This window comes from Crocodylus porosus, unplaced genomic scaffold (genome assembly GCF_001723895.1).
Source record: "Crocodylus porosus isolate Cpor-Errol unplaced genomic scaffold, CroPor_comp1, whole genome shotgun sequence".
NCBI classification, from domain to species: Eukaryota; Metazoa; Chordata; order Crocodylia; family Crocodylidae; genus Crocodylus; species Crocodylus porosus.
Window position 1 is genome coordinate 221,066,352 of NW_017728886.1, and position 16,095 is coordinate 221,082,446.

Below are 16,095 nucleotides of genomic sequence, written 5' to 3' on the forward strand. Positions count from 1 at the left end.
CTCTCAAGAAGGGAGTTTCCCCATCTTGTAAGTGTGCTGCTGGTTACTATTGCCCAAGTGCAGCACCCTGCACTTGTCAGTGTTGAAGCGCATCCTGTTTTTGCTAGCCCACCCCTGCAACCTATCCAAGTCTTGCTGCAGTCTTTCCCTCCCTACCAGCGTGCTCACCTCACACCAAATTTTGGTATCATCAGCAAATTTAAACAGGGTGCTTTTCACCCCGTTGTCCAAATCGCTGATAAAGAGATTGAACAGCGAGGGTAACTGGTATCTGATGGGAGTATAACTGGCACTAGGTGGAGAGGAAGGGAGTGGGATGAAGTTACTTATACCTAAATGTGAATGGGGGCTGAGATTTGCCAGAGGGTTTGCTCTTAACACGTACCAAGCAGGGAAGCAGGAGTGAGTGATGTTGTGTGACATTTTCTAGTTTTGGGGTGTCATTTAGCTAAATTACTGTTGTTTGTCATTTCTTGTAAACCACTCTGAGCATTTCTGGATAGAGCACAATATAAATCTACACAACATGTGTACTAGGGCAGGGGGGGACACACTGAAAGTCTCACTGATCTCATTTTAGCTATATTTATTTTTCTACTAGAAAAACAGAAAAAAAAAGGTAGGGGGGAGGGAGAGTTCCCAAACTCCCATGAAAAAAGAACATTTCCATTTGCTTTGTTTTACCTGATACATCTAGCAGCACGCCGCCTGCTTCAGTAATAATGATTCCAGCTCCTGCCATGTCCCAGCAATGTATGCCCATCTCATAATATGCATCAGCTCCACCAGTTGCCACAAGGCACATGTTTACAGCTGCTGTACCAACAGCTCTAATCCTAAGAGACAAGCACACTATTAAAGTGAGAGTACTTTACAGAAATACTAGAATATTAACAATTTACCCACTCGGTGGACAAGGTGTACAGTTGTACAGTTAGAAGAGCAAACTAGTGCTAGTGTGAAGGAATGCTGCAGTGAGAAATAAGCCAATATGCATCTGTGTTTACTTCTGTTTTAACTGTGAACAAATCTGTAAGTATGCATCACCCAATTTCAGCCAAATTAGTTAAAAAGACATAATTAAAAATATTGAACTTAGATAAAAAAATTGCTTTCATAAATTGTATTAATGAAATCAAATTCTTCTTTTTATGGTGAAGATGTTAAGTGAGTTACAATAACTGAATATAAACACTGATAAAAATATCCAATTTAGAAAAAAAAAGTACTTTCCTTCATTTCTTGGGTGCTAGTCTGCATGCAATATGCATTATTTGCCTTGTAAGAGATTTTAACTCTCTTTTTAATTTAACACTGGAAGCCGCTTTGACATATGCAAAAAATTTAAATGTAATGCTCAATTAAAAAAATACTTCTTAGTTCAGCAAAACTATTACAGACCTTTGTTCAGACTTACAAAAGTTATATTAAATCACAAGACAGCCAACTTTAAATCACATTTTCCCATTTAAAAATATGGTAAAATAGAATTAGATTAACTTATTTTTCTTCCTAAAATCATGTTTGATGCTAAGTAGAACACTAAAAAAATAAGAGCATCTTACCCATGAACAGGAATACTGAGAAGCTTTTCCATGTTAGACAGAACAGTTTTTAAAACCTCTGGATCACGGTTTGATCCCAGTTCTGTTACTAAAAGGGATTTTGTAATATCTGAAAAAAGACAAACTGACTTTTTTCAACAGTTTTACATAAAGACAATAAATAGGCATTCACAGTTATTATAACCATTTATCTGGCATGTTGTCCTGTGTACCATATAAGTTTGGAGCAATACATTTTCTTAATGTGCATATTACAGGAAGAACACAGCAAAAAAAAAAAAAGACACTGCCCAGCTTCATTCTGTGTATAAATTCACAGGGGAGTTATCTGATAAAACACAATTCTATAAGCATTAACATATTTTCAAATCTTGAAGCCCACAGTCCAGCACAGTTAAACATGAATTATCTTTGTTCAGGTTAATAAGGAAGTAAACAGTGAGATACTACTACTACTACTAAAAAGTATTAAAGTCCACAGTTTAAATACTTTGCCAGTTAAGTTGTAATACAGTTAGTTTTTTGAGAGATTTGTTACTGTTTCTGAACATGACAGTTTCAAATAGGCAGGAAATAAATTCCCCAAATGGCTGAATCTTATTTTTTATTTTTCAACTCTAAAGAAAACCCAGAACACAACCCCTTACCTCAGTGGGCAATTTCCCAAGACAAAACTAAATCTTTATTTGTTAAAAATCATACTATCAGTAAAACATTCACCTTTTCCAAAATTTAATTTAAAAAAATCTGTCGGTAACTAAAATGTAAGCTACCATTCTTGTCACTCCTGTCTGACAGAGAAGCTGCTCAGTACAACTTACCTTCTTGACCTGATACTTGAAGCTTCTGGCCATTGCAAAATGCACCTTTTCCCTTCCTGCCAGTGTACATTTTGTCTTCTACACAACTGTATACAATTCCAAATTCCATCTGAAAGCAGAAAAAATGAGTCTTTTTCTCTTTTTAGCTGATGTATAAATACAGATCTTGTATAAAGATGTTATGAATTAGATTATCTGGGTTGGACGTTAAGTAATAAAGAGATACATTTACCTTTTTGTTTACACTGAAGCCAATTGAAACAGCCACAAATGGAAACCTTAAAAAAAAGCATTTTACTAATTATAGTTCATTATTACCATATGTATTTTCAATTTCTGTTAAATGCAGATGGAGTATAAATAAAGATGGGCAGAAACATACAAACCAGAACAGGATGCTCCCAGAATTTTTCTCCTAGGACCCAAGTAGACTCAATGTCAATTATAACTGTGGATAGCTTATAGTTCAAAGGGAAGGGTGGAGTCCTGTTAGGTTAACAGGCTCAGGCAAATGGGTGCTTTAGTTTAATTCTGTACAAAAAAGGTTATAAATTACTAGTCTCTCAAGGCTTGCCAATCGCTGCTTTCATTCTGTAATTATTATACCTGAAAGAATAATACTGTGTAGAAATATGCTATTCTAGTTAAATTCGACTAGTCAGAGAGTTACTAGACTTGACTAGTTATATAATACTGTTTCTAGTCATGTACAAGGAAGATATCCAAGATGGATTCATTGAATGCATCTATTGCAAAAGAGATTTAAAACTGTTACTTTACTTATTCCAGGGTTAGAAGAGGAAGTCTAGTTTGTTTACCAGTTTAGACAGTAACTAGAAATAAATTTTAAAAAATGGACCTGTGCACAAAATTAGTAGTTCCATCAATAGGGTCAATGATCCACGTAGGATTATCTGTCAAGGTGCTGCCTTCTCCTGCTGCGACAGATTCTTCCCCAATGAAACTACAAGACAAAATACAGAAAAGACATAAACAAACTATGAAGACAAACACATTAAGAATAGCACTTTGAACACAGTTATTTTTGAAGCAATTTACCTCTGCCATTCTTAAAAGAAAATCAGATGCAATGCCTTAATTTTCAGATTATTGGCATAAGAATTAGCTACTGATGTGAAATTAAGGTGAAACCAAATAAATTGCAACTGGCATCTAAGGAAGCTAATGATGACATCTGTGAACACATAAAATGTGTCTATTCTTTATTATTAGTTCACAGCTGGAATTTTTTAGACATCAGCCATTAAATTTTCTCATTGAAACAGTCTTTTTCAAATAACTAGTGTCATACATAAGCAGTTTGAGTAAAAGGGCACAATACTACTTGTACTTAAATCTATTTTAAGTAAGTTTCAGTTTATTCTGCTGTCAAGTGCTTTTTGATTTTTACTTTTCTGAACTGCAGGACAGAATGAGCAAACCAGGTGGAATTTTCTCATTACCAGTCTATAGGATGTAGTTATTTTATATATAACCTTTTATCAGTGTGTAGAAATAAAACATGTCTTTTCTACATAGACAGGCAGACTGCTACTATTAGTAAAATTAAGAAAGAAAGAAAGAAAGAAAGAAAAAAACCCCAGAAAAACCCCAAAGCCTTACCCAATACCAAATGAACAAAAATCAAATCAGGTACGAGATCCTGAGACTACTACATACAGATTTTTAAACAGTAAACTAAAACCATCTCATTAAGCATTTGCTTATTTCAACATTTTAAACAGATTTAGGTCAACAGGCAACTTAACTGCTAATACATCAGGGCTATTTTATCTAGATTATCAAATTTAAAAGAATGAGTTAATGATTAAGGATGAACAGAAAATTTTATCAAACTTATATGAAAACTGTAATAAACATAAGCAATAAACCAAACTGGGGTACTTGGGAGCTGAGTTAGGCAAAATATACTATTTCTTGGAATGGAAATTTTATATCTTTCTGAAGAAGTCAGAAGGTTGATAAAGGATCTGTAGAGATCATCCATCATACAAAATCGGAAGGACTCATCCTATTCCAGAACTATACCACATTTGTACAATGAAAGTGAATTACAGTTAGAAAATCAGAAAAATTTGAATAAAATTTGCACTAAGTACACCTTAGATATTTACCATACTGAAGTTCATGTTATCCTTTTACCTCCTGGCAGCCTCAGAGCTGAACTTCACTGAATACACATGAGATTCCATATTCTATTCCAGAGGTAGGAAAAGGTTTTTTGGCTGGAGTGCAAAAAAATCCACAATGCCTACCTTGGAAGGTGTCGGAGTGCCGGCATGCCAGAAAAACAAAATGAAGGGAGGGGGTACAGGGATGCCCTGCTTGTGTCCCCCCCCCCTCAGCTCTGCTTGTATCCCTGCTGCCCCTGTCCCCCAGGCCTGCTGCCCCTTGCCCCCCAGCCCAGGCTCCATGGCTATCAGCAGCTACCCAGAACCTGGACCAGCTGCAGCCAGGAGGCTGCAAACAGCTGCTGCCTCCCAGACCCAGCCTCCAGGGAAGCAGCAGATACCTCCAGCTCCAGGAAGGCAGCAGGTACCAGCAATGCTCCCTGCTGTACAGCCCTCACACATGCTGCACTCCTGGCCCTGCTGACCTCCTGAGCGCAGGGTGTGCAACCCAGTGTGGCAGCATACAGAAGGACCGCACAGGGAAGCTGCATGCTGCTGCAAGCTCCGTACTGCGCGATGCCTGGATCACACTTCTCCTGTGTGCATGGGAGCACCATGGCCAGTACACAGGGTTGAGCCCCTCACTGCTGCCCCGACCTGTAGGGTAAGTGTGGCCAGGGCAGCAGGGAGCTTGGAGCAACAGGCAGCTTTCTGCGCTCACCGCTGTGCCCTGCCGCACCAGGTTCCAAATGTTGCTCTCCAGAAGCGGCGGCAACGGCAGCACAGCGGGGAGCACTGCCAGTATCTGCTGTCTCCCCAGAGCCCAGGGCTGGATGTAGGGCTGGGGCCAGGGCTGGGAGGCAGCAGCTGTTTGTAGCCTCCCAGCTGCAGCCAGCCCAGGCTCTGGGTAGCTGCTGATAGCCACGGAGCCCGGGCTGCTTGCAGCAGGCCTTCCATCCTCCCAGCCAGCTGCTGGAAGCAGCCCAGGCTCCGCAACTATCAGCAGCTACCACAAACCTGGGCCGGCTGCAGCTGGGAGGCTGCAAATTGCTGCTTCCCTGCCCCGGCCCTGGCTGACTCCCAGCTCTGGGCTCCGGGAAGACAGCAGGTGCTGGCACTGTGCCCACTGGGGCTAAGGCTGTGGGCAGCATGGGGCTGGGGCCAGGGCCCACTTGCAGTGAGGGACCGGGGCTATGGGGCCTGGGGCACCCAGCAGCATGGGGCTGGAGCCGTGGCCAACTGGCAACAGAGGGCTGGGGCTGGAGCCTGGCCGTGGGCAGCATAGGGCTGCAGCTGAAGCTGGGGCCAGGGCCCACTGGCAGCACAGGGCTGGGCCCCACAGCAGTACAGGGCTCGGGCTGCAGCCAGGTTGTCACTAGTGCTGGGATGGGGCCGGCACCAGCACTGGGCTGAGGCCGGGGCTGTGCAGGGCTGGGGCCCATGACGGTGCTGGCTGGCGCTGGGGCCTAATGACAGCACATGGCTGGGGCCTTCAGCAGCGCTGTTCAGGTCCACAGCTCTGGCCCCATCCCGACACTTCTGATGGCCCTGACCAGGCAGTGACACTGTGCTGGGGCCTGCGGTGGTGGTGGTGAGGGCTGGGGCCAGGCCTGCCAGCAGCTGGCACCACTGCCGCAGCTAGGGCCTGGGACCAGCAGGCCCCAGCTGGCTGCCAGGTCTGTCAGCAGCGACGGGGCCTGCAGAGGCACCGGCCCCATCCTAATGTTGCTGACAGCCCGAGCCCAGCGGCTGCTCTGGGCTGGGGCTGGCAGCGGTGCTGGCTGGAGCCAAGCTCGCTGTCAGCACGTGGCTGGGGCCCTCTGCATCACCAAGATGGGCCCCGGCACTGGGGTCATCCCAATGCTGCAGACAGCTGTGGTGCTGGAGGTGGAAGTGTTGGGGCGGGAGGTGGAAGTGTTGGGCAGGGCCTGGCCCGGTGGCAGCACATGGCTGGGGCTGGGCCTGCTGGCAGCACCGGAATGGGGCCCCAGCCTCCTCCCGGTGGTGCTGATCACCCTGGCCCAGCAGCAGCAGTGGAGGTGCCAATCAGGGCTGGGCCCACCAGCAGCGCCGCGATGGGCCCGGGCCCCAACCTTATCCTGGCACTGCAGATGGCCCTGGCCCAGCAGCGGCGCTGGGCTGGGGCAGGTGGTGGAGCTGCTGGGCAGGGCCCAGCCCGGTGGCAGCATGTGGCTGGGGCTGGGCCTGCCGGCAGTGCCAGGATGGGACCCCGGCCTCATCCCGGCACTGGCGATCACCCCAGCCCAGCAGTGACGGTGGAGGTGCCGGCCAGGGCTGGACCCGCCAGCAGCGTATAGCCAGGACTGTCAGCAGCGCTGAGATGGGCCCAGGACCCAACCTCATCCTGGCACTGCTGACGGCCCCAGCCTAGCAGCAGCACTGGGCTGGGGTGGGCAGAGGCAGTGAAGGTGCCGGCTGGGGCCGGGCCCGCTGGCTGCACATGGCTGAGCCTGCCGGCAGCACCAGGATGGGGCCAGGGCCTGCACAGGTCCACGGGCCTGGGCCCCAGCCTCATCCCAGTGCTGCCAACGGCCCTGGCCCGGTGGTGGCAGTTTTTCTGGCCGGCCCTGCAGACAGCGCGTGGCTGGGGCTGTCTGTAGAACTGGGATGAGGCCAGGGCCCATGCAGGTCTGCTGCCACAGCACCATCCCAACGCTGCTGACGACCCTGGCCCAGTACTGGCACTGGGCCAGGGCCCGCAGCAACAGTGCTGCCAGCTGGGGCTGCACATGGCTGGGCCTGGGGCCCATGGCAGCGGTGATGCCGGCTGGGGCCTGCCTGCAGCACGTGGCCAGCAGCACAGGGTTGGGACTGGAGCCAGGGGCTCTTACCTGGCTGGGGTTGGTGGTGTTCCAGGGCTGGGGTCCAGCAGTGGCAAGGGTCAGCAGCAGCACAAAGCTGTTCCCAGGCAGCCATGTGCTGCTCAATCTGGGCATGCCTCTTCCCACCCCTTATGGTGGGAAGCAGCCTGCATGCCAATAAAAACCATGCCATATGCCACGTTGGGCACACATGCCGTAGGTTGCCAACCCATTCTATTCTTTTGGTCACTACTTTCCAAGAGAGCATTTTTAATACCAACAGAAGTTATACCTGTGAGATGGATATTTTTCTTTTACTGCAGAAATAATCATTTGTTCCACTTTTTGATCTGTAACAGTTACCAGATCTGCTGGGGAGCTTTTAATCATAATAGATATTTCTTTTTTCAGTGCTTCACGGACAACCTGAAAAGAAAATTATTTTTTAAAATAAAACTGGAAAACACTAGATATTCTATTTGCACACAAAAACTCAAAACAATGATGCTCTCTTCAATTTATTACAATTTGTCTTGTATGCAAAGACACAAACAAAATCAGTGACAAATCCTGAATTAGAAAACATGAACTTACGGCTCTCCACCCACCCTCCAATCTACACCATAATCCTGGTAAATTTACGTATGTAGTTTAGGTGCTTCACAAAAAGTCCCATTTGAGAATGAAACCTTGCGCACCTCTATTTCGTTATAATTTTTCAAAATTGACACTCTAATAATAGTGTAGTAGTTTCCAATAATACTACAATGCTGAATGAAAATGCTTAAATCTGTATTCCAGGGCAGACAATGTATATCTGACTGCAGCCAATGCAAGACAAGCAGGAATAAGAAATTATGCCTCTGGACCAAAAAAAACCACATCTAAGGGCCCTGAGCAGAAACAAGACAGTTTAAAAAAAAGTTTAATGAAATGATTGAAGCAACTTAATGAAATTCTGAAAACGGCATGGCTCTTTGGGTTACAGCTGATATACTGTAAAACCAAAGGTAGTAAGTAAAGATCTGGCCATCGTTAAAACTAGAGATCTGGCTCTTCTTTTAGTCTACTGTAACATCAGACTACAGTCATCTACACTAATGTTTCCAAACTGATACCTGGAACACACTTTTTTCCTGAATTAAAACTGGTGGAAAATTTCACTCTTACACCCAAAAAGTTGTGTGCACCACACATTTTTTTTCCCCAAAACACGTAACATTTCATTCCCAGGCTAGAAGACATCATAACAGTGCTGAGGAGTGCTTTCGAAAAAATAACTCCATTACTCTTCTGAATTTGCTTCACCCAGCTGAAAATCACTAACAAATTGAAATTCAGGTAAGATATGGAGGGGGGCCTTGAGAGTAAATAAATTGAGAATCACTGATCCAGCTGGTGCCACTTAAGGTTGGTGGGAGAAGGATCTAACACTGCTACATCCTGTTCTTTCCACTGTCTGCCCCCTGGTCTGTATTTCAGAGGGCAAGGGCATCCCCTGCTACTAAAGCTGCTCATGCACGGTCTTACATGCTGGCAATGACACCTATGGCTCTTTCTGCTATCCCCAGAAGCAGAGGAGGAGTGGAGGGGACCAGCCAGGCTTCAAAGCACAGCTCCATCTCTGGGTCCTCCCACCTGCCCATTCACAGAAGAGCATGCTACTGGAAGCGTTGTAGTGGCCAACACAGGGGCTGCCTGGGGCTGTGGAAGGGCAGGGAAGGCAGCTGCAACAGCAGTACCTAGAGTAGCAATTGCAGGCATAGCTGAAATAACTGGGGCAGGACCAGGGTGCCAGATGGGGGAAGAGAGCATTTACCTTCACACACAGGGGGATCCCATAGCATACTTCCTCTCTGCACTAATGTGCCATAGCACAACCTTTGGGAACCACTGATCTACACTAAAGGAGAGAAACTTGATAAGGAGGGATGGATAGAGACTTATACAACCTGTTTACACAGGGCAAAGAGGAGAGATAAGAGGCTGTGAAAGGACTTGTGGAAAGACTGTCAGCCTTTGGGCAGAAGATCAAAGTGCTGCAAGAGAAAAGTGAGAGATACTGCTTTCCTCTTTTAAAGTGCTCTTGTTGCAGGTCAGGGACAAAATACAAATCATGGCTAGACAATGACCCAAAAAGTCACATATTTTTTCTTCTAAATTATTCCAGCTGAGAAACTGGAGAGAGAATTTTGAACTCAACACTTCACTCTGCCATGAAAGATGGATAACAATTCATATTTTTAACAAAGTACAGGTAGAACATTTGGCCAGGCTTAAAAGCAAAATTTCTCCAAAAGGCCTATCTGAGTTTTCAAGAAATATTATGTAACATATATAGAGTCTGTTACCTCTCCAGCTTTTCTTGCTAAAGTGACTGCATAATCCATGCATTCTTGCCAAGGATCAGCCATCTTCTTTTAGATGAAGAGCCTATTTAGTAATTATATAAATATAAAAGCTTATTTAGAAAGTTTTGCATGTCCTCAAATTGTTGACTAATGGACTACTGTTCTCCTTATTTTTAATTACAGCGTTCCACATCTGCTGGCATTTACATACACTAACAGTGAAAGGTTATCCTGTCTCCATCATGGATGAACTCCTGGAAAATAGTCTAAAGATGTGCCTTGCCCATAGAATTGCTTACTATATTTGTGGTAAAAGCAGACTAAAATAGTGCTAAAGCATTAATCGACACAGGTCCTGTGTCTTACAAAAAGCATACTAAGTGCTTAATTTCATGCATTGAGAACAGTGATTGTAGTCACTGACCTCAGGGTGATCACTTACGAGTCTGCAAATTTAAATACACACATTCTGTAGGATCAATGCCAAACCATTGTCATGGAGACCACATCTTTAGAGACACTGTACAACTCTGAGGCTGCCAGTTAAAGATTAGGATCTTCACTATAATTTGCTTTGGATGAAAGCTTGCCAGACAATTTAGGATATTTTTAAATCAAGTGTGGTTTTAAACTACTTTAGACATTTTAAAATTAGAGGCTAGTGAAACTAGGACTGGCTCTGTAATTTATTCCACACTGCACAGGTTTTCCACAACTAAATAAGTTGTTCTGGATAAATAAACAACAAAAAGTTACTATCACTTCTGAACATACATGATTTACTTCAGTCTCAAGATACTTCCCTCCCTGTAAGTATATATTACTTAGCACTCACTGTATTAGGTATATCTCTGCATGCACGAGCATTGCTGTACTATGTATTTTTGGATAAAAAGTGGTTTTTTACTATGGCTGGTTTATGACATCCTAAAATATGTGAATGAAAGGATCCTTGTGTATTCCTGAAGGAAAGAACTTTTTTTTTTGTGCAAGTGGCTAAAGAAAATGGCAGTGCTGATCATTCAAAGGCCCTGTGGATCAGGGTGCTTAACTTCTAGCCGGGAGGCCAAACACAGACCATGACCACGCTGCATCTGGCTCTCAAGGCTCTCCACAGGTCAGGAAATTTGGTTGGCAGGTAAGCAGTGGCCAGTTATACAGTCAACCTCCCCACTGCCAAATTCCCAAATGTCAAGCCCTGACTGCCCAGTTGGAGCCAGGTCATGTTTCCTTCCCCCTGCGCTGCCAGGTCTTGCCCTCTTTTCCACTCATGGGGCTGGTTTGGGGCCAGACCACTCCCCCTCCCCTTGCCGGGCTGAGCCGGGCCCCCTTCAAGCTCCCCCGCCCCCGACTGCAGGGCCCCCTCCCCCACATACATGGCTGCACTTAGGCCAGGCTGCCCTGCCCCTCCGGGTAGCTGGATGGTGCCCGCCGTGCGGGCCCCATGCACAGGGCTACCGCCACCCTCTGGCCTGTGGTATGAACAGGCACTGCTCATTAGGTCCCATTAGTGGGGGAGGGGGGTTGCATCCGGCCGTCTGCCCTGCACCAGAGACGGCACTAGACGGATTCTGCCCAGAAAGAGGAGGATCAGACAACCCGCCAGGCTGCGAGGCGCCGCAACACACGAACACAGCCCCGTTCCCATGACCTCCCCCCGCCCGGACACGGATGACGGCGGAGGCTGGCCGGCCCCCCGGGAGTGTGCAGGGGTGGGGGGGGGGGCAACCCGCACGCAGCATCCTCAAGGCCAGTGCGCAGGCGCAGGCCGGTAACCCCTCCAACTCCTACCCGCAGTGCCGGCCGCACCTGCTGGCTGCTTCTGTCTCCCGCGCGAGCACCCCCGGGCACGCATGCGCCGCAGCCGTCAGCACCCAGTACAGAGCGCCGGCGGGGGCGGGGGCTGTCAGTCATGGCGGATGGCAGGGGCGGTGCGTAGCTGTCACGTACCAGTGACGTAATAGCGTTGCAAGGTTATCCCCGTCCCTCCCGCCCTAGGACTCTGGTGGCCACGAGTCGGCGTGTGCGCTCGTCTCCCCTCCAGCTGGGGCTGAGCCAGGGCCGGGCGGATCGATGGGTGGTTTCCGCCTCTTCGCAACGCCGGGGAAGGTTTCCTTCATCTGCCTGCTCCATCCCGGGGACGTTGGTTTTTGGGTTGCTGCGAGCCTGGAAACCTCCGTCCGGGTTGCTGCCCGGGGACCTGCAGCGCCGCTCTGGGTCTGCTGGCTGCACGTGTCCCTTGGGAGCGTGAGCTGGAGAAGAGGGCACTGCAGCATAGAGTCGCAGGGCAATAGGTTAGTCTGGTGGTTCTCACCCTTTTTTGGACCAGAACCCACCTGCAAACACCAGCGGCCTGTCCCGACCCAGTGCCCCGCAGTTCTGGCCTGCTGGCCCCTGCCCCCACCCCCGGTGTTTTGCCCGGGGGGGTGGTGCCTAAGAAGCCCCTCGCAGAGTCAAGGAAAAAGCTATGGCTTCTCAGTTTTTCTCCTTTAAAATCAGGCAAAAAGAAGTTTCTCACATTTTTCTCCTTCAAAGGAGAATCCATATTTAAAGTTTGTGGATCCATTTTTAGTTTATTCATGAGGCTTTTGTTGCCGGCACAAGGTGCCCGAGGGAGGCAACAATTGGGTTCGTTGCCCGGTGTGCGTCGCGCCAAATAAACACACTGGGGGAAGAAGCAGACAGAGTTTATTTGAGCTCAAGTAAAAGGCCCAGGGAGACTGTATTGTCTCAAATCCTGTGCGCTTAACCCTGCAACAGTGGAATTTTTTATACCCTGGTCAGTTTACTATCAGTGATTTTTTTCCACCAGCTGGCCCCCCTCTTCCTCCCCTTTCCCTCCTCCCTTCTCTCTCCGAGCGGTGCCCTTGCATTCCACTGATAACAGTTTTAGCTCACCTGTTTTCCAGAAGGACAGGAGATTGCAGGCGCCATAGAAAGGGTTACAAAGGTTGGGCAAGGGGGGGGTCCTGGCTCGTCTCGGCCCAGAGCAGAAGGACTTCCTCGACACTCGTGGTCTTCCATCCCTCTGAGTTACCTGGGGTTATGCCCAGTGACACCAACACTTTCATATATTCTTGCAACCCACTTTTGGATTGTGGCCCACAGAGTGAGAAACTCTGATCTAGGCATTAACCATTGCATCTCATTGCAAAACTAAGGAAGTGATACTCCCACTGTTCTCCACACTGGTGAGACTGCAGCCAGAGAACTGCGTCCAGTTCTGGGTGCCAGTCTTCAACCAGGGTGTGGAAAAATCTTGAAAGGGTCCAGAGAAGAGTCACCCATGTGATCAGGGACTTGCAAGACAAGCCATACGAGGAGAGGCTGAGGGACTTAGGCTTCTTCAGCCTACAGAAGAGAAGGCTGAGAGGGGACTTGGTAGCAGCTTACCGCTACATCGGGGAGCACATCAAGAACTCAGTAAACAGCTGTTCACCAGGGCACCCCTGCGGAAGACCAGGAGCAATGGATACAAACTCCTGGAAGGCCACTTCAGGCTCAATTCCAGGAAAAAACTTTCAGTCGGGGGTCCAGACTGGAATAAACCCCCTCCAGTGGTGGTGCAATCACCTACCCTAGAAATATTCAAAAAGAGACTGTACAGTCACCTCACTGGGGTCACTTGACCCCAGTTGTCTTTTACTGCCTGGTGCAGGGGGACTGAACCTGATGATCTACAAGGTCCCTTCCAGCCCCTAACAATCTATGAATCTAGTCCAAGCCCCTGTTTAAGGCAGGAAAGGTCTTGTGCCCCCTATAGGTATCAAACCTGTCACTTTGGCCTTATTCAGCTAGTAAAGATGTCCAAGAAGTGCAAGTTTGTGGCTGATGGCATTTTCAAAGTGGAGCTGAGCCAGTTTCTGATTTGTGAACTGGCCGCAGATGAGGCCAGAGTAAATCCACCCAGGACTGAAACGATCATCCTGGCTACCAGAACTCACAAGGTTCTGGGTGAAAAAAACCGCTGTGCCAGTGAGGTTTTGCTTCCCAGCAGGAAGTGTTGAGCTCAATGCTGAGGTGGCCAGAAGAGATCCATGTGCTGTTGCCCAAGCAGTTGCCGCGTTACAAACTTCTGGGAGGCTTAGCAGTGCGCAGAGCCTGCTGTGCTGTCCCCTTCATCACAGAGAGTAGTGCTGAGGGTTGTGAGGTGGTTGTCTGGCAAACTCGGGGGCCAGCGAGCCAAGTTCATGAAGTTTGTAAAGACCCTGTAAACCACTGTCAATACAACCATGCACCACCACATCCTTCTCAGGCAGGGTGCATTGGGTATTAAATTAAGATCATGCTGCCTTGGGACCCAAATGGGAAGATTGGCCCCAAAAAGCCCCTGCCAGACCACACTGGCATTGTGAAATGCAAAGAAGAGATCTCACCCACCACATCCATCTCAGACCAGAAAGGTAGAAAACCAAATCAGACAGGCATACTTCAGCTAGTTCCCACAGCCTAGCAGGGTTGTTAGCACATGGAATGAGAAGCTTGACTGCATCCAGTGGGAGTCTCTTAAAATGATAAAAGACCTGTTACCCAGTTCACTCTCCCTTCCAGCCCCCACTCTGCCACAGTGTATGCGCGGGGTTTGTTCCACTGTTCCTCTTACACACAGACTCCAGCACTTACGTGGTGAATTGTTTGGGTGCCCACATTCCTGTTCACCTAGGATAATACTGGTCTAACCATCTCAGTTTGTCATGCCTTAACTTATATTGGTAGTGTAAAAGTGATGGCGTAGCTATTATGGTCCAGAAATTACACAGGAGGCAAGGATTTCTTACGGTGATAGTTAGACATGCTTTTACATGCAAGACACTCCAAGTCTCTATTAAGTTTTTTGAATGTAAGCTCATCTAACTTTATCCCAGCTACGTTGGTCCAATAAAAACTATCTCAACTACATAATTGGTCCAATAAAAGATACTGTCCTGAGATATCCTTGCCTTTAGCTTATATCAGCGTGACTTGTATAATTTGCCATGGTATACAGATCTTGCAAAAATACTTTTGTGCTAACTTTTAAGCATGTGCATGGCAAGAATCATAGCCTTATAGTAATAGGTACATTTCCCTAGAGACCCACAGAATTGCCAGAAACAATGGGATTGTTTAACCTACTTAAAAATTATGCTTCTGGAATACAAATAGCAATTTGCATAAATATTAGAAACTTTGTCAGCTAGATACATTTTATCTACTTTTATCGAACTTCTGCTTAACCTTCTCAATATTGATGTTGTGGGTATTTGCTAAGGGAAGTTCTAACTGAAGAGCAAAATGGTAGCAGAGTTCCAGCATCTCATTCATGGGGTTTGATGGTGATAGTTTTCTCCTGGGGGAAGGGTTAGAGCTTTTCGGGCAAGTGACCCAGTTGCATAACATCGGTCTTAGAACCAGGATAACTGAACTGGTCAAAAAAAAGGGCAATTGGAAATAAGAGGACTGTAAAGAGGAAAAAATATATAGATGGAAGGTACCAGGGAGGACATAAATTTAAGATCGGTGATAGAACAGTGACATAATTTAAAATCCAATCATTGACCTACATGGGATTTTTTTTTTCTTCTCTTTCCCTCTGCAATGAGAGACAAGCATTTATTGTAAAGGTCAAATTTATTTAGTATGTTTCATCCAAACAGAAGCTTGCTTTTGGAAAATAATGGTTAGACAAATGTGACTGTCATGGTAAATAAAACAGAAATTATGACAAATGTGTTGAATTTACAGAGTGTAACAAAATATAATTGTGTTCAGCTGTGAAGTGCTCAATTTGAAATTTTATACAATACACTTACTGTGTTTTTTAATATTATACATGACAAGTTCAAAAGTATGCAAGGCATTTCCTACAAAATATGATTATAGTGTAACTTTCTGGTAATATAAAAATAAAAGCCTTGAAGATGAGGAAACTATATATATGTAGGATTGGTTTAGCAACACAAGCCCCAATCCTGAAAACATCTGAACCATCATTTTAATGTTTATAAAATGTCTTTACGAAACAACTGATGCAGATATTTTGAAGCAGTGCTTAAACTATTCGTTTCGTATTTTACTGCAAAAGATCAGATGCCACATCATTTCATATCTTGAACCTCCTTCAACTGTAACAATCAGAATATACAATAATGAGGTAAATTTTATTCAGTTTACTCACATAAGTAAACCTACAGAATGTAGGATAACAGTAGGTATGATCCATTATGCGGTATTCTTTATGACAGAGCATTAAAGAAGTTTAAATATTGCCATTTTAACAATTAGTCACCAAAAAATTATGCTTGATCCTTCCTTTTTGTTTTTATCCACAACTGCTGATAGCAATAAGTTAAAGATATCCTTCCAATTTTTAAATGTCTCCAGCTATATTAAGTAGTTCCACTAATTCAGCCACATTTTTGGAT

The 16,095-nt window shown here is 46.0% G+C and overlaps 1 protein-coding gene and 1 pseudogene across 1 annotated transcript in view; one reads left to right on the top strand and one right to left on the bottom strand.

Moving 5' to 3' along the window:
• Positions 1-11,561, bottom strand: part of IMPA1 (inositol monophosphatase 1) — a 16,974-nt gene extending 5,413 nt beyond the window's left edge. The window contains exons 1-8 of the mRNA XM_019549739.1: positions 11,483-11,561; positions 9,692-9,773; positions 7,633-7,766; positions 3,246-3,350; positions 2,619-2,664; positions 2,387-2,495; positions 1,566-1,674; positions 685-836 (exon numbers count right to left, since the gene is read on the bottom strand). Of these exons, the coding sequence (XP_019405284.1) occupies positions 685-836; positions 1,566-1,674; positions 2,387-2,495; positions 2,619-2,664; positions 3,246-3,350; positions 7,633-7,766; positions 9,692-9,754 (718 nt within the window). The 5' untranslated portion in view covers positions 9,755-9,773; positions 11,483-11,561. The remainder of the gene's footprint in view (positions 1-684; positions 837-1,565; positions 1,675-2,386; positions 2,496-2,618; positions 2,665-3,245; positions 3,351-7,632; positions 7,767-9,691; positions 9,774-11,482) is intronic.
• Positions 11,562-13,481: 1,920 nt separating this feature from the next.
• Positions 13,482-14,215, top strand: LOC109305526 (annotated as a pseudogene).
• Positions 14,216-16,095: the final 1,880 nt, after the last annotated feature.